Source organism: Macroventuria anomochaeta (assembly GCF_010093625.1).
Source record: "Macroventuria anomochaeta strain CBS 525.71 unplaced genomic scaffold BU25scaffold_29, whole genome shotgun sequence".
Lineage (NCBI taxonomy): Eukaryota > Fungi > Ascomycota > Dothideomycetes > Pleosporales > Didymellaceae > Macroventuria > Macroventuria anomochaeta.
The window spans coordinates 22,046-47,177 of record NW_022985390.1 but is presented as its reverse complement, the minus strand read 5'-3'; the positions used below and the strand labels follow the sequence as shown (position 1 = coordinate 47,177).

General features: G+C 52.6%; 13 protein-coding genes across 13 annotated transcripts; 9 read left to right on the top strand and 4 right to left on the bottom strand.

The window, feature by feature from the left end:
- Positions 1 to 1,434: 1,434 nt before the first annotated feature.
- On the top strand, positions 1,435 to 1,797 carry BU25DRAFT_131606 (uncharacterized protein). The gene has a single exon (XM_033700509.1). The coding sequence runs from the start codon at positions 1,472 to 1,474 to the stop codon at positions 1,655 to 1,657; it is 186 nt and encodes a 61-aa protein (XP_033558856.1). The 5' UTR covers positions 1,435 to 1,471; the 3' UTR covers positions 1,658 to 1,797.
- Positions 1,798 to 1,936: 139 nt separating this feature from the next.
- On the bottom strand, positions 1,937 to 5,203 carry BU25DRAFT_423788 (uncharacterized protein; the record flags this gene model as incomplete). Its single annotated transcript, XM_033708236.1, has 3 exons — positions 1,937 to 3,480; positions 3,535 to 3,768; positions 3,820 to 5,203. 3 exons carry the CDS (start codon positions 5,201 to 5,203, stop codon positions 1,937 to 1,939), a joined length of 3,162 nt encoding a protein of 1,053 aa, XP_033558855.1.
- Positions 5,204 to 5,403: 200 nt separating this feature from the next.
- On the top strand, positions 5,404 to 6,837 carry BU25DRAFT_131609 (uncharacterized protein). Its single transcript, XM_033700510.1, has 4 exons — positions 5,404 to 5,636; positions 5,687 to 5,755; positions 5,812 to 6,409; positions 6,497 to 6,837. The coding sequence occupies exons 1-4, from the start codon at positions 5,603 to 5,605 to the stop codon at positions 6,510 to 6,512; spliced, it is 717 nt and encodes a 238-aa protein (XP_033558854.1). The 5' UTR covers positions 5,404 to 5,602; the 3' UTR covers positions 6,513 to 6,837.
- A 640-nt stretch (positions 6,838 to 7,477) lies between these two features.
- On the bottom strand, positions 7,478 to 8,918 carry BU25DRAFT_131656 (alpha/beta-hydrolase). The gene is made up of 3 exons (XM_033700511.1): positions 8,642 to 8,918; positions 8,338 to 8,597; positions 7,478 to 8,286 (listed from the first exon to the last, which is right to left on the bottom strand). Exons 1-3 carry the CDS (start codon positions 8,766 to 8,768, stop codon positions 7,495 to 7,497), a joined length of 1,179 nt encoding a protein of 392 aa, XP_033558853.1. The 5' UTR covers positions 8,769 to 8,918; the 3' UTR covers positions 7,478 to 7,494.
- A 94-nt stretch (positions 8,919 to 9,012) lies between these two features.
- BU25DRAFT_413205 (uncharacterized protein) lies at positions 9,013 to 13,326 on the top strand. Its single transcript, XM_033706981.1, has 6 exons — positions 9,013 to 9,391; positions 9,441 to 9,550; positions 9,605 to 9,954; positions 10,132 to 10,411; positions 10,465 to 11,590; positions 11,642 to 13,326. The coding sequence occupies exons 1-6, from the start codon at positions 9,336 to 9,338 to the stop codon at positions 13,101 to 13,103; spliced, it is 3,384 nt and encodes a 1,127-aa protein (XP_033558852.1). The 5' UTR covers positions 9,013 to 9,335; the 3' UTR covers positions 13,104 to 13,326.
- Positions 13,327 to 14,207: 881 nt separating this feature from the next.
- Positions 14,208 to 16,162, top strand: BU25DRAFT_373371 (homoserine O-acetyltransferase). Its single transcript, XM_033704038.1, has 3 exons — positions 14,208 to 14,351; positions 14,431 to 14,821; positions 14,875 to 16,162. Exons 1-3 carry the CDS (start codon positions 14,294 to 14,296, stop codon positions 15,971 to 15,973), a joined length of 1,548 nt encoding a protein of 515 aa, XP_033558851.1. The 5' UTR covers positions 14,208 to 14,293; the 3' UTR covers positions 15,974 to 16,162.
- A 588-nt stretch (positions 16,163 to 16,750) lies between these two features.
- On the top strand, positions 16,751 to 17,089 carry BU25DRAFT_347446 (uncharacterized protein; the record flags this gene model as incomplete). Its single annotated transcript, XM_033703153.1, has 1 exon — positions 16,751 to 17,089. A coding segment is annotated over one exon (339 nt), but the record flags the coding sequence as incomplete, so codon positions are not given.
- A 363-nt stretch (positions 17,090 to 17,452) lies between these two features.
- On the top strand, positions 17,453 to 19,168 carry BU25DRAFT_413203 (3-oxoacyl-synthase-like protein). Its single transcript, XM_033706980.1, has 8 exons — positions 17,453 to 17,522; positions 17,576 to 17,742; positions 17,789 to 17,896; positions 17,946 to 18,017; positions 18,067 to 18,153; positions 18,201 to 18,467; positions 18,513 to 18,881; positions 18,927 to 19,168. The coding sequence occupies exons 1-8, from the start codon at positions 17,471 to 17,473 to the stop codon at positions 19,095 to 19,097; spliced, it is 1,293 nt and encodes a 430-aa protein (XP_033558849.1). The 5' UTR covers positions 17,453 to 17,470; the 3' UTR covers positions 19,098 to 19,168.
- A 27-nt stretch (positions 19,169 to 19,195) lies between these two features.
- BU25DRAFT_398264 (NicO-domain-containing protein) lies at positions 19,196 to 20,977 on the top strand. The gene is made up of 3 exons (XM_033704900.1): positions 19,196 to 19,637; positions 19,693 to 20,530; positions 20,583 to 20,977. Exons 1-3 carry the CDS (start codon positions 19,434 to 19,436, stop codon positions 20,837 to 20,839), a joined length of 1,299 nt encoding a protein of 432 aa, XP_033558848.1. The 5' UTR covers positions 19,196 to 19,433; the 3' UTR covers positions 20,840 to 20,977.
- Positions 20,978 to 21,087: 110 nt separating this feature from the next.
- Positions 21,088 to 21,633, top strand: BU25DRAFT_413201 (uncharacterized protein). Its single transcript, XM_033706979.1, has 2 exons — positions 21,088 to 21,317; positions 21,374 to 21,633. The coding sequence occupies exons 1-2, from the start codon at positions 21,164 to 21,166 to the stop codon at positions 21,556 to 21,558; spliced, it is 339 nt and encodes a 112-aa protein (XP_033558847.1). The 5' UTR covers positions 21,088 to 21,163; the 3' UTR covers positions 21,559 to 21,633.
- On the top strand, positions 21,212 to 22,915 carry BU25DRAFT_131347 (uncharacterized protein). The gene is made up of 2 exons (XM_033700506.1): positions 21,212 to 21,317; positions 21,374 to 22,915. Exon 2 carries the CDS (start codon positions 21,640 to 21,642, stop codon positions 22,681 to 22,683), a length of 1,044 nt encoding a protein of 347 aa, XP_033558846.1. The 5' UTR covers positions 21,212 to 21,317; positions 21,374 to 21,639; the 3' UTR covers positions 22,684 to 22,915.
- On the bottom strand, positions 22,698 to 23,606 carry BU25DRAFT_131374 (uncharacterized protein). The gene is made up of 3 exons (XM_033700508.1): positions 23,071 to 23,606; positions 22,920 to 23,021; positions 22,698 to 22,867 (listed from the first exon to the last, which is right to left on the bottom strand). Exons 1-3 carry the CDS (start codon positions 23,440 to 23,442, stop codon positions 22,712 to 22,714), a joined length of 630 nt encoding a protein of 209 aa, XP_033558845.1. The 5' UTR covers positions 23,443 to 23,606; the 3' UTR covers positions 22,698 to 22,711.
- Positions 23,607 to 23,771: 165 nt separating this feature from the next.
- Positions 23,772 to 25,069, bottom strand: BU25DRAFT_398250 (NAD(P)-binding protein; the record flags this gene model as incomplete). The annotated part of the gene is made up of 3 exons (XM_033704899.1): positions 24,789 to 25,069; positions 24,630 to 24,725; positions 23,772 to 24,580 (listed from the first exon to the last, which is right to left on the bottom strand). The coding sequence occupies exons 2-3, from the start codon at positions 24,664 to 24,666 to the stop codon at positions 23,772 to 23,774; spliced, it is 846 nt and encodes a 281-aa protein (XP_033558844.1). The 5' UTR covers positions 24,667 to 24,725; positions 24,789 to 25,069.
- Positions 25,070 to 25,132: the final 63 nt, after the last annotated feature.

Sequence of the window (25,132 nt, the reverse complement as noted above, 5' to 3'; positions counted from 1 at the left end):
AGGAGAGCGTCGATGGCAGGAGAGCGTCACTTCTCTTGCGCGGCCCAGTACGTCTTCCCTTACCAAGCGTTGATGGCAGGGGCTAGGTGCGCTAGGAACAAAGCTCACAGACACGCTTTCAATCCTCTCCTTACCCCAACACTGATGGCACCAAACACGAAGGCAGGTCTGGGCACTCCGCTTAACAAAGGAATGACCTTCACCAGGGCCGGCCAACGGCGACCTCGACAGTGCTCCGAACTCGATCTTTCGCCAGATCATCGAACAAATCGTCCCACGTGTTGTGGGCCGCTCCTTCCCGCAGTCTATTTGTGGTGCTTACCTGACCTCAGGCACATCACGAAGCTGTTGCGGTAGATCGTGAGTGATCAGTGTGCTTGTGCAGAAATATTGAAGGATTGAACTGAGGTTGTATTGGTTGAAGCTACGAACAGTGTGTATAGGTGAGCGACAGTAAACAACGCGAGCGTAACGAGGCAGTCACCCTCATGGCAGGTGGGGTACAACAGGTGAGGTACGACAGGCAGGAGTCACCGTAAACCGTGTCAGAAGCAGAGTTGGTGTGTTGCAGCTTTCTACCACCAGCGTTGCATCTCTTGTCTTCTTTCCTACTTGATCCCCTGTTTTGACTCCACCATGCTGTTCTTGTCACAATTCTAGCGGCACCCCCGTTGCTATTGTAACGCCGTTTGTCCTTTGTGGTGTCCCTCCCCGTGAGGCTAGCCTTATCAGCTACCGACACGTCAAAGAAGGGCAGTGTCGATACTCTGTCGACAGTAACAGGAGCAGGGAACCGACGAGTCCTTTGTTTGCTCTGCTGTCGCTACAGCCTTATCTGACGTCCGCCACTATGCTTTACGTCCACCTCGTGGCACCCTCGCCTTGTCGAACCTTGTCATTGCCACTACAAGACCACGACGCCTCTAGAGCTCTTGTTGTTACTCCAAGAACGCTCCAATGCGAATGTGATGCCAATCAACCCGGCATGTCCGGCTCTGGCGCCGCCGTTCGATGAGCTGCCTTTGTACCCGGATGCGCCATCGATGTGGTCCACTTCTCTTGTGTGTGATTGTCGCCTGCTGTGTTCTGATCGCGAGTTGAATGGTTCTGCGCGTATTTACGGCGCATACATTGTCAAAATGTTCTTCACTTTAGAAAATGGTAACACAGTACCGTTTGTCCTTCAATCCTCAATACGAGCGGTATGGCTAACGCAAGTGCAGCGCTAATGATCTTCGCGACGGTAAATACCATACTCAATCCGACACACCCATCGATGTCCGGCTAACGGAGCATGTTGCGCAGATTGCATTCACTCCCATCGTCGGTCTTCCTTTCAAAGCCTACCACTACGGAGGCTCCAATCGTTGGTGTGGCACAGCTGCAGATGGATATACGCAAGAAAGCCGCTGTCTCTGCCGTCTTTGCAGCAGGGTTGATATGTGTTCCCGCACCCTTCCTTTCGTGTCTCATGCACAAAGCTGATGGTGATAGTACCTGTGGGGTATCTGCACTACGACTCCACTACGCGTCTCACGAAGCGAAGAGTGACGACAAAACATACTGGCTTGCACTAGTAGGTCTTTGCGGTGCTGTGGATATTGCAATGGTGATTGTGTGTGGGTGTCTCACGTCGTTCCCAAGGTTCCTTAAGTGAGTGAGAGGTGAGAGGATAGGCTCACAGCGGTATGGGTCACACCGCTATAAGTCGAGAAGCTACGGGTCGGAGAGCCAATCCAGATTGAGGTCCGAAGCGCCCGTTGGGCTGGGGAAGATCGGTGTCACGAACGAAGTCATTGTCATTGTTGTGGACTGGAGGACACTCCGCTAAACTGGACGGTAAGCCGTGGGCAAATCTAGTTCGTAAAGTATACAAGGAGCAGCTCGGGTCAGAGCTGTAGAGTTCAACTCCCTGCCATGGTGAATCTCTATATCTTCAAGCAACAGAAGTCACATCGCTACCATTAGCTATCTTAAAGACGTCATCGTCATCCGAACTCGAGTCGTCATCATCACCAACCTCCGGATCCAGTCCGGCCTTCAGCCTCTTCTTCTTCTTGATCTTCTCGCGCAGCTTCTTATTGATTTGATGGTTCCGTTTGATTTCGTTGATGTGTGCTCTCGGATCGAACGCAATCCCTCCATCGATCAGCACTACGGGCAACACGAGAACCAAGTCCAACAGAAGCATTATCACCGTGATGACCGCCGAGAATCCCTTGTTGATGCCACGCAGCCAGAGCAGGACTATTGGACTCAGGATCGCGGCAAGGACAGCAAATACGAGGATAAATGGTGTGATGAACGTGACCGTGTCTTTGATGCTTTTGAAAATGGAAAAGCTGATCGAACGACTAGCCCATACCAGGAATGTGTGGGTAGGTATTTGGTCGTTGTGCTGGAGGTTCGACTCATCACGCATCTTTTGTACCATCTTGTTCTTTTGCTCGATAAGGCGGGAGCTGCGGATGCTAAGCCGCACAGCGTAGGCTATTAGCACGAAGCCGATTGCGACCAGCGCAAACGTGTACAGTGGTACGCCGCCGTTGAGTTCGTGGACTTGCATGCTGAACAAGCTGGCTACGAAGGATAGTGGGATGAAAACGAAGGCTAGTTCGGTGAGCTTGGAGACGCTTTCGGCTTCGGCGATGCTGCGCCGGCTGTCTACGATTTGCATCTCTGCGAGGAGAGAACGGGATGAGCGGTCGATGAGTTCCATGCAAGCACGTAGAGTTTGTCGGGTGTCCTTAGCCAGAGTCTCAGATGGGGTGCTGTGGTGTTCGGATTCGTATGCGAAGTGCACAAATCCGCGGAGTCGCTGCTCTAGCTCTTCGAGGTTGAAGTTCAAAGAGTGCAGTAATCCTCGCCAGAAGCTGACGCGCTTTTGCATTAGGTCCTCGTCTAATGTGCCTTCGCGGATGCGCTGCAACGATACGCGTATGATGTCCACTAAGCAGTGTGTGTCATCGTGGATGGCGCGGAAGAGGGCTCGGAATGGGTCGAACACCGCTTCCTTGCCTTTACCCGGTTGGTTCAGAAAGTATTCGAACTCGTCTATAGTGGACCTTGGAACCTGTAGACTTTCAATGTAGGCGCGCATGTGAAGCGTATCGTCGCCCCAAGCGGACGATGACGATCTAGCCTTGACCGGATGATACGGCACAAAAGGCCCGTGAGTATCAGCACTCAATGATTCCTCCTCAATGTTACGAGATGATGGCTGCATGCTAGTTGCGGATTGACCAGGCACGGGCGGCGGTGGAGGTGCGAAAGCAACGCTTTTACGTCTGTCACTGCTCTGCGTGTTTACCACAGCTTCTATACTGTTGATCGAGGCATTTTCTATGTCTGGCCTAGTGGCTCTTCGTCTCAAAACTGCCGGGGAGAAGGTATCGGTTGGGCCGGTTTGGACGCCAGAAGCACGTGGGGGCACCTGCAGTGGAGTGATCTCAATTGCCTCTGGCATGTTAGGTAGGGACGCTATGTTGTTGTTAGAAACCTGCAACAGCTAGACACTGATCTTGATTCACATACGCAATGGTTGTCCAGGTGGCGGAGGAAGATCCTGCGGAAGAGAAGTGGCCCACGCTTGTACGTGGCTTCCTTGGGATGGTCCTTGGGTCCGGGAGCCACGAGGTCGGGCGCGTTTGTCTTCGCGTCTGATCCAGAGGTTGGCCAGAGTAGGTGGTGTCCGCCGCAACTGCCTGTCGCCGGCGCCTATATTCTCGTTGACCGAGACTATGGGAAGCGGGTCAAGAAGCAGGATTACTAGTCGTCAGTCAGTACTGATCACGTGTTGCTGCATCGACCCTGCCATACCGAATCTGCAGCCATCGTATTCGCGCATCCATATCGTGGCTTTTTCTTCCCATCCCACTGGATACTCTGTATCAGAGTCTTTGTGATAAACGCCAGGGTCGGGGCAAAGGTCAAGTTGGCGGCGCCAGATATTCGCTTGCGTATTCAAGCGTAAATAGTGACCATCATTTTGGCATCCGTCGAAGGGACATCGCACTCTTGGCTTCCGATCCCGAATCAACTTTGACCGAAACCTCGAAGTTATGGGGACCAGTGACAAGACTGGCCGATACCATGTGACTGATGAATAGCCTTGAGCAGACGACCGAGTATGCCAAGCTACTCTGCTGTCAGCACCTTCTGTACCCTTCTTGTAGCCAGAGCGCTCTAGATGTTCTTCAATTACGTGAGGTGGGATTTGAAATGTTGCGCCGAGAAGGTCGACCAAGGTCGGAGTCAGATCTTCCACAAGCACTATCCGCTGGTTGCAGTCGTTGGAGACGTTTCTCAGAGTTCCATAGAACTCCTCAAACGAAGGCGCAGTTGAACGACTCTCCCAAGGTTCGTAACGTCGTGGTGCATGGTCTTGAGCAGATTTCAAGCGGTCGTAGTATACGATGCGCGGGCTCCAACGATGACGGGTTGCTGTGGCAGCGACATTTTCGAAGTTGGTTAGACGGTTTGCTAGAACCTCAATGTTGTATCGATAGACTTCCATCTCTGTCGTGACTCTCGGTGCAGGAGGAGGCACAACAGTCTTAGTCTTCCTTCTTCTTATGCTTACGCCCCACGCCCCACCCCATCCACTCCAATTATCTCCATCTTGGCTCTTAGAGAAGACTAAGGCCCTTTGTTTCCTCCTGCTGCGTTCGGGCAAGGGTATGGCTTCAGGACGTAATTCAAGCTCTTCCAAGGAAGTCTTTGCCTGCAATTTGCTCGTCTTGGGAGGAAGCACCGAGACCAAGGATGTGGACGTTGAAAGAGGCAACATCAATTGGCTCGCTCCAGTAGTACTTCTAGCCCGCCAAGCCTGTGACCATTGTTGGATGTCGTCAAGAGAGTTACGACCTGGTAGAGCTGGAGATGGCGGACGCGAACTTTCAGCATCCTGCTGCATAGTTGTATCGCGAAGGCCTGCTGGTGGACCGTTACCTCCACCGCCGATGGCTCTCGTGCCTTGTACGTCTTTGCTCTCCTCCAAACCATATTGACACGTGCTTTGGGCGGATTCGCCCTTCCCATGTTCGCTCACTATGTCTCGCTTCTGTTCCTCTCGACGAATATCAGCAACGTTGCCAGCTGCAACATTGTTCACGTTCGTTGCACCTTCTTCTCCTTCCAAGGCTTGTTTTGTTTTTGGGATATCGTGTTGTGACTGAGACTCCGCGTCGTCTTGCGAACCCATCGGTGTTCGTTCGTCATGGAAACCGCTGCTGTGTGTCGTGAGCCGCTTGTCCCATACAGATAGTCGCAACGTTCCAGCACCCCTCAATCTTGAACTCGGAGATCTATTTGTGAGAAGGCTGGGATATTTTGGCCCCCACCCACAACAAGGCGTTCGCTCAGCATGCAGGGGCTCCTATTGGCCACACCAACGGACTCTATACCCAACAAGACATAGTATCTTGATACTAGCATTTATCCCTATACACAAGGCTGTGTGGCTGCATTTCAGCTCGAAGTCGCGCTTTTGTTCAGTTCTTCATTACAACAAAGATTGACCATAATCCCCGTCGCACCCCGCAACGTCTGCTCGCACCGCTCGAACAACAGCGAGTTAAACATTCTCGTCTCATTTGATAAGATGACGGTAACTGAGAAGTTTAACAGGCTGTCACGTTTGTGCCGCCGTGGATAAGCGCCACGCTTGTACTAACGCAATTTGCAGGCCTCGTTCCCTTCCTCGGGTACCATCACGTTTTGATGATCGTACAGATATCTGCGGTGATCATGATGTGTAAGTCGATGCTGCACCAAAACTCGAGTTGAAGCTTAGACTGAACGGATTGACAGCGATTTTGCTCGCGGGATGTTCCAGCTACTCCACCATGACGAATGTGTACATTCTAGGTCTTTCGTACACAAATTCGACGCCATCCAATCTTGGACCGGTTGAAAGGGCCATGTTCGATACGCTCCACAGCTTGAAAGGTTCGGCGCAACTGGAAGTCCGCATAGGTTACTTCGGCATGTGTGTGCGCCAGCGTGGTATCGTGTGGCTCTGTAGTTCGGACTCCAGTGGGCTCGCGCAACAGATCGGACCGGAGAATGACCCGTTGAACCTTATAGGAGCCGCATCATCATTCAAAGATGATGTCCTTTTCTCAGGCCTTATCTTCATGTCCGTTATTCTTGCGTTCTTTTGCTTTGTACTCCTGGCTACCTTCCCTGGTTGGCATGAAGAGAGGGACGTCCGGACTGGCTCAGATGTCGACGTCAAGCCATTCCCTTCAAGACCTGTGTCACAAGTCGCTTTGGCGTGTACGTTCGTTGCCGCCGTGTTGATGCTTGTTGCCAGCCTTTGGCAACACATAGGCGCCGTGGGTGCTGCAGCGATGGCAGAAAGTTCGAATTATGGTAACGTCAAGACCGACATTGGAGCTGGGGCGATGTCAATTGGTTGGATCAGCTTCACTCTCACGATGATAGTGACCATTGGACTGCTAGTCCTGATCATCTCGATAGTTGTCCTAGACAGGCTTACGGACGACTAATCGACATCGTAGATACTTCTGCCACAACAAAGCTGTAGTCGCGGGTATTTTCAGTCGAAGGCATCCAAATTCCAGGTAGTAGCATCGAACGTAGTAGGTTCAGAGACATTAAAATGTTCATATCTGTGCCTATAGTGTGCGCGTGAGCGCTGGACGTCACGTAACCACAATTGCCACTCCCAACAAAATCACAAAGACGTACCTGACAGGCTATATGTCAGATCGGCTGCCGGTGAACGCTGTCAGCTACCGGCACCTGACGAAAACCTGCAGGATAAGAGCCCGCTTTTTTACATGCAAGGGCTGAGGCAGCCAAGAGGGCAGGGGTCACTTCACCGAATCGCAGTGCGGGGCCAGCCGCTAAGCTCCCTTCAGCTGGCGCTAACCTGCTTCAGCTGACACTAGGCCCTGTTGAGATGCCTACAACCTGCGTTTGATGAGAGATTGAAGAAGTTGTGATTGGAAGAACTCGATTGGAGAGAGGGTGGCAGCGCGGTGTTGGAGCTGGAAGGCGTCAGGCGAGACTATAGATGAGGGGTATAAGTTTTCTGCTGTTTCCTGGAGGACTGCCTGGATGAGTTAAATATCCTTCTCAGACCCTTCAGCTCCTTTTGTCATTGCGCACCTTCTGCCCACTTTGAACTTCAGTATGCCGAAGCAAACATCCAATTCGTCTTCTCGAACATCATCGTTGTCTGCAGGTGGCGATGCAATGCCGTCCGCGTACGTATTCTTCGTCCCGCGCGTACCTTGCAGTGCTAACCTCCTTCACAAAAGTTGTTCAGGCACGTCAACACCTCTTTCTGCAGAGTCCTTGTCAGCACAGAATGCCAATCCATCCGCAGTCGATCAACAATGGGCGTTGGAGGAGGCGAAGAGGGTTGCGCGGCTTCAGAAAGCCGCCCATGAGTTGGGGTTCGATCTGCCACCGCAATGCTATAGAAGGTGACTGTTATTGATACTCGACTGAGTGGTGTTGTCATCATAGTATCCTGTGCTTGATAGCTCCAACGATGCTTTGCAGTCCACCAAGTCGTTCGTCTCTGCTTTTGCCTAGATACAAACTTGCAACAGGCCACGCATGAATGCCGCCTTGGTCTTCCCACTCATCCACATGCGTGCCAGTACTTCTTAAAAGGCTGATCAACTCCCTGGTCTCAGGGCCAAGCACTTCTTCGCTGCCGTACAGGAAGTACCAGCCCTCCTCCGGTGATGCTTCGGTCCATTTCTTGGTATCTTTGCAGTGGCCTGGTGACACCATGGGATCGTTCGCTGATGCTTTTTTCCCGATGTATTGGCGACCGTACAGTTCAAGAGAGTTATCGTTAAGAAAGTCTGATGCAGTGTTGCGGTTGTTCTTCGAAACGATGGTGACCCATGGGCTGATCATGACCGCCAATCCAGGTCGCTGGTGCCTGAACTCTGCATGCTCTGTCAAATAGAGCAAGAAGCTCAGCATGAGGGTCGCCCCAGCAGAGTCACCACCAACGACCACTCTAGTTGAGGACTGGGCAAGCGATAGCACGTATCTGTAGCCGGCCAGCGTCTCGTGAAGCTGGGTTGGGTATGTTGCATCAGGAACCAAGGTGTATTCCAGGGCAAAGAGAGCAGGATTTCTGTAGCCAGCAGCCTTGAGGAGCGCAACCCATGCGAGCAGGAACTCCATGTAAAAGTAAGAACTGCCCATCGAGAAGCCGCCGCCATGAGCGTAGTAGACGATGATATCAGGCTGCTCTTGCTGATTGTGCTTGATCAGAACACCTCTGAAGTCAGGCTGTGGTTATTAGCGAAACTCAATGGAAGCATTGGACTTTGAAGAACATACCCTCTTGACCTCAGTCCACCTGATCGGACTTGTGACAATGCCATGTCGTAGCATTCGGAATCGCAGGAAAGGCAACGAGACACCCTTCGAAAAGAACACGCGGCCAATGGAGGCTGGCATATTCGCAAATGCATAGCGAACACATCTGATAACGAAGTCCTGGAAAGGTGTCGCCTTCCTCACAAATGGGCTGCGTCTCTCAAATGGGAGAAAGTATCGTTCGCGAACAAATTGATATGGAATGACCAAGGCTTCATACACTGTCAATATCAGTACGCAAATGCTGTGTGGTACGGAGACTCACCTATGAACGGCAGAGCTGGAATTAGCCATTTGAGGATGGGAAACAGGCCAATTTGAACCAGCAATTGAGGTGCAAGGAAGACCAGAAAGGCAACACAATCCAAATATGATATCTGATTAAGTATCATGGTTGCGAAAGAAAGCAAAGGACCAGAAAGGACTGCGTCTTTAGATGCATCGTTCGTTGGATGAAGAACCCTCGTGCTTGCAGCTCGGTTGATGACGATGACAAGACTCCACTGGCTAGCCTAAGCCACAACCGCTTAGCCGGTCTCCGATGAAACGGGCATCGCTGACATGTGGACGCGTGACTGAATACAGCAGAGAGGTTATAAGAGAGTGAATGCAGGGCAGATGAAAGTGAAAAAAGCAGTCAATAGCGTCAGGCCAAGATAGAAAGCGCGCACGCGGTTCCACGTGACCCGTGAATGGTTCGGGTCGAGCACGGCCCCGGTCGCGACTTCCAAAGAAATTCCGTGACATCTCTCTCACTTGCTGTCCCGCAAACACGGTTGCGACAACCGCAATCCAATCCACCACTTCCGTCATCGTCACAGCTTCCGCCGACTTACTCACGGTCTCTACCTTTATTTATTTTTGACCAAATGGAATACCTTCACCCGCAATAGCTCGACCTCGGAATTCATCCGCTGTAGCCTACTCTAACCTGGAGAGCTCATACACACGACCTCATCATGGCCACCGACCCGAAGGCAGCACCGCTCGCCAACGACTTGAAAGAACTCGCTTTGTATGTCACGCATGAGCTATGCATTAGTATCACGTGCTGACTTGTCCAGCTCTCTATCTACGAGCGTCTTCCCCAAGGCGTTCTTCTGCGCTTTGTGCAGCGAGCTTGCTATCGACTCATACAAGCTGCTATGCTGTAATAAAGCTATCTGTACGACATGTATGTACATGAATCAACTTCAATATAGCATTACGGCGGCTAATAGTTCGACAGGTCAGGCAAAGCTTTCATTCCCTACCACTTGCCCATCATGCGACCACTCGCCGCTCGAGACCGACTCGTGCACACCGAACAAGTCTCTGCGTAACACCATGCGCATCTGGCTACAAAAGCAAAAGAAGAAAGAGGAAGCTAAGGCGGCCGCGCAAGCCGCTACGCCCGTCCCAGAGACTACACCTGCCGCAACAGAAGCGCCATCTGAGGTGGAGGGTGCAGACAAACCGATCGACAGCGTCGAGGAGGCACCAGCAACAGATGATGCACCCGCCGAGGGCACTGCGACAGCAACAACTACTGGTGACGGAGAGCTGCGTACATTTTCGGCTTCTGCACAGCCAATCGAGGTAGGTTTGCATGCTCCTTCATTTGCTACGCGCAGCTGCGTGTACGATTTCTATAAGAACAGAGAAGAGGAAGCAGGAAAGTCTGAAGGGCTAAACTTAATGAACATTATCGATCTTGCACGTGCTGGTGGCTGTAGCATGCATGTCTCGCCTAGTGCTCTTGCTGATCTCAAGCAGGGTTCTACCGCACCTGATAACGATGATCCGGAACGACGTGGCAGCTTGGTATCGCAGACTGCGACACAGAGTGTAGAGCCATCTGGCGCAAATGCGTCTTCTGATGAACCAAACAACACCACCGGAGCAGCAAGCATAATGGGTAACAATCCTATGATGAACGGCATGCAGAGTCAGATGGGGTTTGGTTTCCAAAGCCAAGGCAGCTTCGGCGGCGTGGGCTTCAACGGCATGTCCAACATGATGGGCAACGCCAATTGGAACAACATGAATCCAATGGGTACGTTCAAACTCTGTACGTTGTCACAAACCTCAAAACTCATGTTTGCGTAGATTACAACTTGAACAACATGAACGGCATGTACAGCAACTTCGGTGGAAACATGGGCATGGGGATGAACGACATGTCCACCATGAACATGATGAACTACGGTGGCGGCTACGGCAACGGGTGGAATGGCATGGGCAGTGGCTATGGAAACTTCAACGGGTTCAACCAGATGGGTGGATATAATCAATCTGGAGCATATCCCGAGATGATGAACCAATTCCCCAAGAACAATTTCCAAAACCAGAATCGTTTCCCTGCCAATCAAGGAGGGGCTCTTCCTCAGCGAAACAATAGGACTGGCAGTCAGGGAGGCTCCGTTTCTGGGCCTGGGGGCCCGCAGAACACCAACAGTCGTCCTGGAAGCCGCAGTGGTCCTGCGCAAAACGTACGTCGATCTCATAACACTCCGCCAAGACAAACCTCTTCGGCATTGCAATATTCGAAGCGAGCAACTGACGACATTGGTGTACAACAGCGTGACGGCGAGTCGCCTGATGCATCCGCCAATGCAGTTACCGCACCGAAGCCAGAGGGCGAGCAAGACACCGCTGTCAAGTCCACTGAAGAAGGTAATGATAACGATGATAGCACGCAAGACCCTACAGCAGCCGCCAGTGCCGCCGGCCCGGTTGGCACTGGCGTTGAGGATGCCAGCGATTCAGCTGCAACAGGAGAGCAGATGAACGAATCCGCACAGTCCAACGGCCTGAACCATATACAGACCGTCGATACTGAAGATGGAAGCATGCAAGGTTACGATCAGTCGATGATGGGCAACGGCATGCAGTCCAATTTGGGGTTTGCCAATGGCACGATGAATCAATTTCCTAACCCGATGCAAATGAATGCGCCTTTCGATCCTAGCATGAACATGGGATTTCACCAGAACAACAATTTTGGTCCTCGCGGCAGCTTCAACGCAGCGTACGGCGCTGCCACGGTCTTGACAGGCGAGCCGCAGGGTCGTGGTGTGGAAGGTGCACCCACAGGCCCGCGAGCGATGCGCGAAGGCAGACCAAACACTGGCTTCTCGAGCCGAATGAACAACGTGCGCCACCAGCCTCCACCAAAGAGCGTAACACCTGCGCAAAGTACTGGCGGCCGCAGTCCACAGCGTAGAGTTCGATCGTGAGTACAGCACAGGACACCATCATAGACGTAACACTGACCAATGAACAGTCGCTCGCCTTTACGAGACGAGAGTCTTCGCACCAAAGACAAGTCTGTGTCACGTTCTCGGTCAAGGTCACGAGCGAGAGATGAAGAGACCGATGACCGCCGAGAGCGATCACGCTCAGCAGACCGCGAGTCAAGACGGGAGGGCAGAGGGCGCTCGGCAACACCGCAGGGTGACGATGACTACGAACGCCGCAAGAACCGCCGACACCACCGCTCATCGCGATACGATGACCGCGAAGAAGATCACGACGATCGGCACCGTGATGATAGAGGAAGTCGAGCCGACAGGACACGTAGTGGCTCAGCAGACTCCAAATACCGCAGTAGTCGCCGTGACAAAGACAGGCACCGCTCTTCACGCTCACATCGGGATCGCAGCAAGGAATATCGCCGTCGTCACCGCTCACGATCTCCCGCCGAAGAGAGCAAGTATGAGGATGATGCATATGCCAACGGTGATCGCGAGTCCGAGTCGGGATCGCGGCGAAAGCACAGGGGTGACAAAGAGAAGCACCGTGATAGGTCACGGGACAAGGATCGCGAGCGAGACAGACGAGACCGCAAGGATCGAGATAAAGACTACGACTACGAGCGCGAGAAGGATCGGTCGAGAGATAAAGATAAGGAGCGCAGGCGTCGCCGTGACCGTGAGGCTGAGGAAGAAGAGCGCGACCACGATGACGACAAGCACCGCTCTTCTCGACGGAGCCGCAAGGACCGGGACCGAGAAGACCGCAGCCGGGATGACCGTAGCCAGAATGACCGCGACACGAAGGTCAAGCGTCCTGCAGAGGACGATGTGGTTGGCAAGATGATGCAGAAGCGCGCTGTCTCTCCGCCACTGAACGCACCCACCGGCCCCTCAGCGAACACCTTCTCGATCAAGGGCGCAGGTCGGTCAAAGTCCAACGTCATGCCACCACCGCAACCTCCCACTGGACCACGTGGCTTCCAGCCACCCAAGGGTCCTGCAGCGGATCGCGACAAAGACAAGCACCGCAGGAAGAGCAGCGTCTCTTCCCTACCTTCCACACCAGCCACACCCGCTGAACCCACCTCACAGGACCACTACGCTGCCGAACGCGAGAAGAATGCCCGCGAGCGGAACAGCCGCGACCGCGCAGACCGCGACCAGCGGGACACCCTTACGAAGTCTCTGCACTCGCGCATCCACTCCTCCTCTCGCCCCTCCCTGTCCTCCAAACGCTCGCGCGATGACGATCAAGAAGTCGACGACGCACCGCGCGGCCCCAGCAAGAGCGAAGTCCAAGCGCCCACAGGCCCAGCCTCGCACCGCGACAAGCGCAGAAAGTCCGGCGCAGGAGGCGACAATAGCATTGCCAACCTTTTCACTGCCGGGCTAAGGAAGAACGCCGGTAAGACGAGGAGAGGTGGTGTCAGGACTGAGGGCGACGTGGAGAGGGAGATGGAGAGGGTTGAGCGCGAGAGAGATAGGCGGTAGGATGTCTCTGGCTCTAGTATAAAGAAGAAGGGGGGAGGCGTCTGGGATAATAAATAGTGTAATTGATGAGTCTCAGAGATGCCGTTTTGTACATGTGCATAAAACGAGAGTTCGGAAGGGTTTGGGAGGAGGGGAGGATGGGTGGACATTTCTCAACTTCTTGTATTATACCCCGAAAACCATACTAGCTGGGTAGCTGGTAGGCAATGAAAATGATGCTCTGAGATCTAAGTTCTCTTTATTTCCTCCGCCCTCCCTGGCTTCTGTAGTGTTGTTGCTTGCAAAGAGATCGTCGTCTGACTTCAGCTCGCTCGTATGTGGCGTCTCCAGCCTATCCTCCAGCAAAAGTCTGAACGTTTCGTCCTTCACCAGCAGGGGTTGCTTTGTGCTTGGATTGAGACGCCTTGCATCGATCACGTGTTGGGTTTTGCAACTCCCATGGCTTGGTCCACGACACCTACAGAGCTTCTCTTGCGGACCGTAGTATGGGCCGAGAATGAAGCTACCGATCGTAGCTGGTAAGAACGTGCGAGGCGTTGCGGAGTGAAGGGAAGGGCCGGCTGTCGTCGGTCGACAGTGGGCTGTCATGTTAGGTTGCCTTGGCTCAGTATGTAGAGATATGATACCGTCGCCGTGCTGTTTTGCAATCGCTATGTCTAATGTAGTGCGTTGGGTAGACGTTATGTGCACTGAAAACCTGGAGTTTCGAGGCCAGCGCTTTGCTATATGAAACCTTTACTGATTGAAGCCCTAGTTCTGACGTCGAATCACCCTGTTCAGAGCCTAAGATTAGTGCCTTGGGCATGCAGTAGTTCTGAGTAAATAGCACCCTTGTGATGTTGTGCAAACCGCCACGAGGCGAACCGTTTGCTGTCAATAGTAATGCGACCAAGGCTCCTTGCCGGCTGCTATTGAGCACTATTGAGGATCGCAGTCTGACATGGAGTCGGGCAGTCCGTCGAGTGTTCGATGTCTGCTTTGATGCCGGGTGTGAGATTGTCCAATCAACAGCGCGGAGATGGACCGGAGTGATGACGTGCTCCGCTACGGCGTCAACCCCACGTCTCTAGCGGCGCATCTTGAGTTCACTGCATGCGTGTGGGGCCTAAGAAAAGATGACTCCCCGCAATCTGCGAAAGAAGTTTGAGTGTTGGTGTTGCACTTCGTTCTTTCTACAAACATAACACACAATGCCAATGGCTACCTCACTCGACACTGGCGCGGCTGCCGTTGGCACGTACAAGTACAGTACGACCCTCCATTGCGCCAGCAAACATGCTGCACCGAGACTTGCCCATATCAAGGATAAGGGCTAACAAACAAGTAGAGAGAGTCACGTCTCAGCCCGAGAACCCCTTCTCTCGCCTGATACCCGACCAGACGTTTGTGATTATCCCCGAAGTCACACTCGAGTCCGGCGTCGTCCTCCACGATGTATCCGTCGCATACAAGACGTACGGCACTCTATCACCAGGGCGTGATAATGCCATGGTCATCTGCCATGCGCTGACGGGAAGCGCCGATGTCGGCGATTGGTGGGGACCCCTGCTTGGAGGCCCTGGCAAAGCCTTTGACACATCGAGGTTCTTTGTCGTGTGTATGAACAGCTTGGGTAGCCCATACGGCAGTGCTAGCCCAGTCACAGCACGAGACGGTGATGCCTCGAACGGACGCTATGGGCCCGAGTTTCCGTTGACAACAGTGCGAGACGATGTCAAGTGAGCACAGTACATGGGTCTGATTTGAGGCTTGCACTGCTAACACAACACAGCATTTTCCGATTGATCCTCGATGACCTTGGCGTCAAGCAGATTGCGGCCGTCATTGGAGGGTCCATGGGCGGCATGCTCGTACTCGAGTTTGCTTATTTCGGGAAGGACTATGTTCGCAACATCATACCCATCGCTACGTCCGCTCGCTACAGTGCTTGGGGCATCAGCTGGGGTGAAGCTCAACGGCAGAGTATCTACAGCGACCCCAAATACGACGACGGCTACTACGCATTCGAAGACCCCCCGTCCACAGGTCTTGGGGCTGCGCGCATGTCTGCGCTATTGACCTACCGCAGTCGCGACTCCTTTGAGTCCCGTTTTGGTCGCAATACCCCCGATCTATCCAAGAAGCAGAGCATCAACACCCTACCACGACCGACTACACCCTCAAACGAACACTGGGCGATCCACAACCACGGTCATAAGAACGCTGGCTCGCCGCGCTCCTCGGCATCGAGGACAAACAGCAGTGCTGTATTGAACACATCGGCATCAGCAAAGACCGCCGATCTAGAGTTCCACGACGCATCGAGTCCCTCGACACCGCCTATCCGACGAACCGACTCGACAGCAAGCGCAAAGTCTAAGCCTTTGACCCAACACTACTTCTCGGCACAGTCATACCTGCGCTACCAGGGCGAGAAATTCATCAAGCGATTCGATGCAAACTGCTACATCGCTATTACGCGCAAGCTCGACACTCATGATGTGTCTCGTCATCGCTATCCCGAGGGCGAAGATGAAGACAGCCTTGACCCTGTCTCGGCCCTGCACTATGCGCTGTCCCTGATCGAGCAGCCAACGCTCGTGCTGGGTATTCAGTCTGATGGTCTCTTCACTTACGCCGAACAGCAAGAGCTTGCCGCGCACATCCCCAACGCTACTCTGAAGACCATCGATTCCCCCGACGGCCATGACGCATTCCTGTTGGAATTCGACCAAGTCAACCGTCACTTGCTCGGTTTCCTGGACGAATTCCTCCCGGACATTATGAACAGGACGCCGAACCCTGACATCACCTCTAACGACCCCGGCATGGAGGCTACGAAGACAAGCACCTTTGGCGAAGCCGAGGTCGACGACATCACTGCATGGTGATTTGATTTTGCATTTTCAGCGCGGCGTTTTGGATACAAAGAACGAATGCATGGTCCGGCGTCAGTTTTCGGCATATGCTTGAAAGAAAGCTGTACGATATGATACGCTCGATGAGAAGAGCTGAGGTTCAACCCCTCAATCAACGATACGAAGTGGAGGTAAATGATCATGTAGAACAATGGACAGGCGGTAAGAAGGTTCCGCGATTCCTGTTCGATTCTCTACGTTCTTCAAGTGCTTCTGTTACCCACAGTGCAGATCTATTCACGTCTCCCGGGCAGTGAGCGCGGGTCGTTCCCATCGACTGTCACCCAGATTCAGCTTCAGATGCGCCATTTTCCGCTATTACCTGATGAACACTTCGGATGAGATCCTGAGGCGTTGTCTTCAGCATCTTCTTGGTATCGCCCTACAATTAGGAGTCGCAACCCCGCATTGAGACACCCGTTCTTGGCCAGCTCCACAGTTTCTATGCACCCCTCAACGCCACAACCGCTGGCCCTTTCCATCATACAACGTTCTTCAGGGTTCTTTTCAGTAATTGACAAAACTGTGTTCTGCGTCTTGTCTGGTGAGCTCCAGGGCAAGAGAAGCATCACGCTCACGTAAACCTGGAAAGAGTCGGGACCTGTTGAAGGCGAACAGCGAGAGCAGACATGTTGCCGATGAATCTGTGTACTTCTTGCTCCGACTCGTAACATCACATCATCCTCAAGACCGACCCTTTTCACGACTACGACAGATATCCCGGCTGAGGCTACCAAGATCACATCCTACGGCGCTCATGGCGTGATCGTGTTCTCTGCTACGAAAGCTGGGTATGAACAGGCGCCACTCCTTCTGCGTCCAGGAGGCACGATGGTATGCGTTGGGTTGCCGAAAGATACAACAGTCATCGCCGGTGAGCATCCTATCACGATGTGCATGAAGAAGTTGAATGTCGTGGGGAGTGTCGTGGGGACGCTAAATGAGTGCGACGAGGCTTTGGAATTTACTGCACGTGGCGTTGTCCGTCCGATATTGACGCATGGTGGGCTGGAGGATATCAATAGGTTTTGCGAGGAGATGAATGCGGGTAAACTCGTTGGACGTGCGGTTATCAAGATTGCTGCATAGATTTGATCGTACCAAGGAAGCCGTCCAAATTGCATTGTTAGCTGTGTGTCCGCACTCAACTGAAAAGGATGTATATATATTGTTCGCTATGCTATTGTACCTTGCGGGCATGTCAGCTATTCAGTGAGGATTATCCGTAAGTAGATCAGTGGTTGAGCACCTTTCCACGTGCTTTTGATCAGTGATAAACAATAGACAAGATTAGAATCTGAAAAGGATTTACAATATGTATCTAGTCACAATAGAAAGTGAGAGTGATCGATGTAGACTCGACACCTCGCAGACGCGTTCCCGCACGCGCCACAGTGGCTGAAGTGGCACGAGCTTCGCTTCTTCTTCAACTCTGATGCCTGCATCCATCAACGATCATCAAAACATGCAATGCGACGGGTAGTTGTCACAGGCTTAGGGCTTGTCACGCCCCTCGGAATAGGTGACTTATACCAACTAACTCCCGTCGACCTTCACTGACGTTCGAGATATCAGGTGTTCGTCGGGCATGGCAGCGTCTCATCGATGGCAATTGCGGCATCACATCCATCAAGGACAGAAGCCCTCAGTTTGCAGCTTTGCCAAGCCAGGTTGCTGCTGTCGTGCCTGAGGGTACAAAAGCAGATGGAAAATGGAGTGCGAAAGAATACACGGGTCCTGGTGTATGCTCCCTATGATCTATAGCGCGACGCTGCTAACATTGTCCAGGATGAACGTCGAATGGCGAAGTTTGCGCAATACGCCATGGTTGCATCCGAGGAAGCGCTGAATGATGCTGGATGGGTGCCGAAGAAGGAAGAGGATCTCGAAGCTACTGTAAGTCATGCTACGTTTTTTATTGGCTTTTCCACTAACATGCGTCTAGGGTGTCTATATAGGTTCTGGTATTGGTAGTCTGGACGATGCATATGACACAGCAGTGGCTTTCGAGAAAGGCGTAAGCATATCTCAGATATGAGAGAGCCTTCCTCGCTGATTGTCTGAAGGGCCATCGAAAAGTGTCTCCCCTCTTTGTCCCGCGGCTTCTCATCAACCTTGCAGCGGGCCATGTATCGATGCGTTACGGCTTCAGGGTATGTTACATTCCAATCCTCCAACATGAAATGCTGATTTCCTATAGGGGCCAAATCACGCAGCCACAACAGCGTGTACAACAGGTGCCCACAGCATCGGCGACGCATCGCGTATGATCCAATTGGGTGATGCCAACGTTATGGTCGCTGGTGGTGCCGAATCCTGCATACACCCCCTCGCCATTTCAGGTTTCGCAAGGGCAAGAAGTCTGGCAACCGAGTTCAACGAACGACCTACAGAAGCCAGTCGGCCATTTGATAGGGATCGAGATGGTTTCGTCATTGGTGAAGGCGCTGGAGTTGTCGTGCTCGAAGTATGGACCAAATCTCATTTGTCCGGACCGTACTGACAACAGCAGGAACTAGAGCATGCCAAAGCCCGCGGTGCGCGCATATACGCAGAAGTTGCTGGATATGGCTTGTCGAGCGACGCGTATCATATGACTGCGCCCCGTGAAGATGGCCAAGGCCCACGATTGGCGATGAAGAAGGCGCTGAAATACGCTGGCCTGAAGCCAGCTTCCGTCGACTACATCAACGCCCATGCTACGAGCACGCCTCTTGGTGATGCGGCGGAAAACAGAGCGATCAAAGACTTGCTGCTTGGTGCGGATGGTAAGAGACATGCTTCTGAGATCAACGTCAGCAGCACGAAGGGTGCTGTTGGACATCTGCTTGGGGCTGCGGGCAGTGTGGAAGCGATATTCACCATTCTCGGTTTGCACACTGTAAGTTGTTTGTAGCTGGGGCGAGGGCGACGCTGATGATCACAGAACATCCTTCCACCGACCTTGAACCTGCACAACCCAGGAGATCCGGCGGAAGACTTCAGTTGCAACTATGTCGCAAACGAAGCGCAGCAGAAGGAGGTCAATGTCGCCATGTCTAACAGCTTTGGCTTTGGAGGAACCAACGCTTCACTTTGCTTTCGCAAGATGCAATAATATTTAGAGATACCGACACGTCGCTATGCTTTCGTAGGCGATAAAAAGACTGGATTCGGAGCAGCACAAACTCATTTCGCCGAAAATTTGCTCAATCGGTTATCTACAAGTGAGCTTGGTGACTCGATAAGATCTCGACATCACAACTCGCAGCTGCCCCGCGGCGCCATATGGCAGCTGCCAGCCCCACTACGCGCCATTCATCCCACGGTACAAGCAACGCTCGGCATCGGTAGCGTCCGCAAGTGCATCTGGACCTCGACTCCAGCTTCGAGGTTTCATCTTCGCCTTCCGCACTCGTTGCTGTTTCTTTTGTTGTTCCTATTGACGCTCAAGATGACGGCTTGCCCAACTCCATCGCTCCACAATCATGACACAAGGACCTCCAAACCATCACTGTTCGGCAATGTCTCAAAGAAGGCTTCGGAATACCACTCACAAGTGCCATATATTAGCAAGCTTCCTTTCCCAGCAATTGCAATTATCGTGACGCTCATCGTCGTCAATTCGATCGTCTGGGCCGCCGTTGGTGTTGTATTGGTACGTCAACTCATGCACGTGTCAATCTCCAGTACCGTGCTAAATTCGACGATAGCATTTCAATACCCATTTGGTATCAACAGCGATTCTCTCTTACACCCTAGGACTTCGCCATGCCTTGGACGCAGATCACATCTCCGCTATTGACCTGATGACCCGGCGTCTAATCGCCGCGGGTCAGCGCCCTGTGACCGTAGGGATGTTCTTCTCGCTCGGTCACTCGACTATCGTCATTGTCACTTCGCTCGTCGTAGCTGGTACGGCAGCCGCTGTGTCGTCGAAGTTTGACAGCTTCGAGCGCATCGGCAGGATCATCGGTACTTCTGTGTCTGCTGCGTTCCTGCTTCTCCTCGGCATAATGAACATCTACATCTTGTACAAACTGATTGTCCAGATGCAGAAGATCCTTGCGAGCGAGCCCGGCCAGGAGCACGAGGAGTTCAAAAACCAAGGTGGTGGATGCTTGTTTCCCATCTTACAAAAGCTGTTCAAGCTTGTCGATCGACCATGGAAGATGTACCCACTCGGTGTGTTGTTCGGTCTGGGGTTCGACACATCTTCAGAGATCGCTATCCTCGGTATCAGCTCTATTCAAGCGACCAAAGGCACTTCAATCTGGCTGATCCTGATCTTTCCATTGCTGTTCACGGCGGGCATGTGTCTGCTTGACACAACAGATGGTGCGCTCATGATGAGTCTGTACACAAGCACGCAACTGGCACGGGATCCGATTGCGATCTGCTACTACAGCATCGTTCTTACGGTCATTACGGTCATTGTCGCGATAATCATTGGAACTGTGCAGTTCCTTAACTTGATCTTGAATGTTGCTAAGCCGGATGGCGAATTCTGGGACGGAGTGGAGAAGCTAGGTGACAGCTGGGACATTGTTGGTACGTTCTGTCAGCGACTAACCGCAGTACTGCATGCTAATTCTTTGAATAGGTGGAGCCATCTGCGGCGCGTTTGTCGTCTTTGGAGGTCTTAGTGTCTTACTGTACAAGCCATGGAGACGCCGTGTTGACAAGAAGAGGCTCGGCAATGCACACTTCAGACCGCTGTTGCAGAGCCCTGATACGGCCGTGCGTAACGATGAGGAGCAGCACGGTGGTACAGCAGACAGGACCAGAGGGAAGAAGGACGTTGATATCGTGGTTCAGTCGGTTGTAGCAACTGATCTCGCCGGGCCTGCACATCGCTAGGCAATACATTGAAAGACAGGCAACAATCGTAAACCAGCAGTGGATGCGCCTTGCGAACACAGCCTTCAATACGGCACAGTTCTACGCATTCATGCGTCTTGAAGAATCGATAATCCAGAGCCAATCAAATACAGCGCCGCACCATGGCCGTTTGTACGACCTTCACTTCATCCCACTACTGCCATCCTCAGCCTTGTCGCTCAACCAACTACAAATATTGCCGTTACCACGCAGTGTCATACTTCCTTAACCATTCGCACTCGCATCCAGATCCACTCCTCTCAATCTCATGCTATACGTTATATCTTCAGTAATTCACCCACAATGAACGCCACGCAAGCCGTGCTTTGCTGGATCTCTGCGCACCCATACCAAACAGCTTTCCATGTCGTGAACGGATTCATCATCTGCACACCTGCAGCAGCGACCGTCCCCTTCCTAGCCGCACTTGGGTTCAGCACTACTGGACCTGTAGCTGGTATGTATTTCTTTTTCGAGACGTTATAAGAGCCTCAGAGATTGATTCCTCTCCAGGCACCGCAGCGACCGGAGTAATGTCCTACTTCTCAACTGTTTCAGCTGGAGGCATCTACGCGACTCTGCAGAGCGCAGCTATGGGCGGCTACGGAGCCAGCGCTGTAGTGGGGCTTGCACAAGCTGGAGCTGCCTTGTCGTCTGTGGGGGCGTGGTTCGTGGGGAGGAACGTCACGCACGGATGAAACGTTGACCCATCATAACGGTCGTAGAGCGCTCAAGTTGCGAGATGACAGAGCGCGGAAGTCTAGTCATGAAGCAGGTGAATGATTGAAATAGGCATAACTTGCGAAAGAACCAATGAAAATCATGCCTCGGCTACTCCTTCACGTCCAGTCGTGTCGCGTACTCCCACGTGGAAGCTACAAATGTACGACACTGCTTGGCTGTGCGCCTTAAGACTGAACATATATATAACATATCAGGACCCAAATCGAAGTCGCTACAACACGGCAACAATATTAGCCAGCATGGAGCCATCAATAACGCCCGCAAAGGTTGTGCAACCTCTCACAGACTTCACAACCATCGGCTACAACATTTATCTCTGGACCTCATCGTTCTACACGCCAAAGTCCCCTCTCATCCTCCTATTCGCCTGGAATGCCGCAGCCGCAAAACACATCGCCAAATACACGCTCTCCTACCAGCGTCTCTTCCCCAACTCCCGGATTCTCCTCGTCCGGTGCTATACATCCGACATGTTCACGCACAGCGCACACTATCCCGCTCTCCTAACTCCAGCCCTCGACATGACCCATCAGCACATCGAAGCAAGAGGTGAAGTGCTAGTGCACAGTTTCTCCAACGGCGGCGGCAACCAAGTCAATGAGTTTGTAAAAGCTTGGAAGGGCAAGTACGGCAGCAAACTACCCATGCGCGCGCAGATTATGGACTCGAGTCCGACCAAGGGGCGGTGGATGAGGAGTCACAATGCTATATCTGCTGGTCTGCCGCGAACGTGGTTCTGGAAGTGGTTTGGGGGGCTTTTGGTGCATGTGCTTCTGCTAGGATTGTTTTTGGTGAATGCGGTGAGACGGAAGGAGAATAAGATGGTGGTGCTGTGTCGAGAGATCAATGATGATAATGTCTTTGATAAGAGCGTACCAAGAGTGTATTTGTATAGTCGAGTGGATGAGATGGTTGGGTGTGAGGAGGTGGAGGAGCATGCTGCAATTGCGAGGGGGAAGGGGTGGGATGTCACGATGGTAAGGTTTGAGAGGAGTGCGCATTGTGGGCATGTCAGGGAAGACGAAGGGAAGTACTGGGGCGCGATTTTGGAGGCTTGGAAGACTGGCAAGGATAGATGAACTCCTAGAACTTGCATTTGCTGTTGCACTACAATCGCTGGGCGACAAGAGAAAGATAAATGTTCCACAACAGGCCGCAGAAGCTCAGGAAGATCATACGCTTCTCGACAGGGCAGTATGTAGTGCTGAAGAAATTGGCGATCGGCCAGACCTTGTACGAGTCCCAGATAAGCTTGAAGAGCTCCTGATGGGGTTGTCAGTGAATTGTACAAGTAAATGTCAGGGCGAAAACGTACGTTGTGGAAGCTTTGCACGATCTGGGCACCTGTTTTGCCTTTCAGGAGGCCTATCAAGATCAAGAACATGGTCTGGTTTAGGAGTGCGCCCATGGTAATGCACTGCGACTTGTCAGTACATACTCAGTCACGTCACAGCTGACCAACATACATCTGTGAACCACTTCTTGAAGATATTCAGCCAATTGCGCTCCAAGACATCCTCCTCAACCATACGCTTATCTTCCCCGTCCTCCTTCAGAAAGACAGCCTTCTCCGCAGCATCACCATCTTCGTTCGTCGCAAGCCTTGTCCGCTTTACGGTCTTCCATCCGGGGAAAGTACGCTCGAGCCAATGTTGCCAGTGGTAGTTTACAGGCGCAGTAAGGACCACCATAAAAGCAAACTGGAAGAAGAGCACGCGATCGAACACGAAGGGCTTCTCGTCACTCCATGCCTTCAGTCGTTGGGCGATGATATTGGAGCAGCAGTCAATTATGAGTGCGGACCCGCAGGCGACTAGCATAGGGTGTAGTCTTTTCATCGTGCAGACGGTAGTTGTGGAGGAAGCAGCGGCCGAGGTTACGAGGGCGGTTGCGGGCGGGTGAGTGAGCGATAGCAAAGTGCTCAGTGCGACAGCGGTGGTAGCGACGTTCTCAGGGAGGCTTAATTAGTGTGCGACAGTGTGACAGTAAGAAGGTTGCAATGTGTCCGTGAAGCCACATGGCGACTGCGCAACGCTGATGTGCTCCACAATCGTTGAAGTTGGGAGGCGCGGTTTCGGGCCAGCGCCGGCCGAACTCAACGGCGTACCGTGTTGGCGGGTCACCATCAATTCAACACCATAATCTCGATCTTTGTTCCTTCTGGCATCTACGAAGTGTAGTGTAGGGGCCTAGCTCTTACATTGAGCAGATTGCATATCTCCTCACTCCTCTTATCCAGATATTCTGTAGCCTCTCTCTTCGTCCACCCACCAGCTGGTCCGCACTCAAACACCTCTCCGCTGCAATTGCTCTCGAGCATCGTCTTAAGAGCATCCACCAGCCCATCCATGGGTGTCAAGAGATTCTCTTTGGCCAGCTTCTCGTAGAAGACTGGAGAGCTGATACTTGTCTGAACCACGTTCGGCGCAATGGCATTAATGGTAATGCCCTCATCCACCACCAGCTTCCCGTAGCTGCGTGTCAACCCAATCAGAGCATGCTTCGCAGCCGTGTATATTGGCAGACTCGGCACGCAATACAGGCCACACACGCTTGCAACGAGTCCGATCCGACCCAACAGTCCGTCTTTGGTCCGAGTGTGGCGCCGGAAATGCTGCAGCGCAAGTGCTACTGTGTACAGCACTCCAGTAAGGTCCACATCCAGAACAGACAAGTCTGGCTTCGTGAATTCTTGAGGATTTGCTGCCGAACCCTCCTCTGGAAATGGAAGCCACTTGCGCTCGCCAATACCCGCGATGGGTGCCACGAAGTCGATGCGTCCTCCGCCAGATGCTCGCCAGTAGATCGCTCTTCGGAAAGCCGCTACTTGCGAGTCCCAGGATGAAGTGTCGCATTGCACGGCGCGGAGGTTGTCGGTATCTTGTAGCTTCGTGATGTCCCGATCAGCAACAAAGACATACCAGCCTTCGCTGAGTAGGCGTGTAGTGAGTGCGAGACCAATGCCACTTGCACCGCCTTCGGACTTGGGTAAGATGTTTTATGTTAGGACACACGGGTCACTGACCTGTAATGAATGCAGTTTTAGAGGCATTGTGGGCCATTTTGAATGTGCGACCACGTACGTGTTCACAAGATATAGAGCTCTTATACAGAAGGATCTCTTCAAGGAATTCTATGTTCGTTACATGGCTGTTGATGGCTTCTTATACCCAGGCATGCTTACCTTCCCCGCAGCCGGATGTAGTCCAAAAGTGTTGCGCTGCGGGGTATGGCTTCAGAGCACAAGTATCAGTACACAATCATGATCAGCAATTCATGATCAGACGAATGTTTACGCGGCTTCGTGCTCGGTCAAAGTCAGACGCACAATGGCGTGAACGTATCGTGGGTTTTGAAGCGGAGTGCGAAGGGTGACGTCACAGATAAAGCACTGAATTGCGACTGTTGTTGCAATGCAGTTGAAGGCAGCGCGGGCTTCTGTTGTAGCGGTAGATCTCCCAGAAGTTTATCACATATTCAAAGAAGTCCAAATACGCAGGCATGACGAAATTGGTTGTTGTAGCCTGT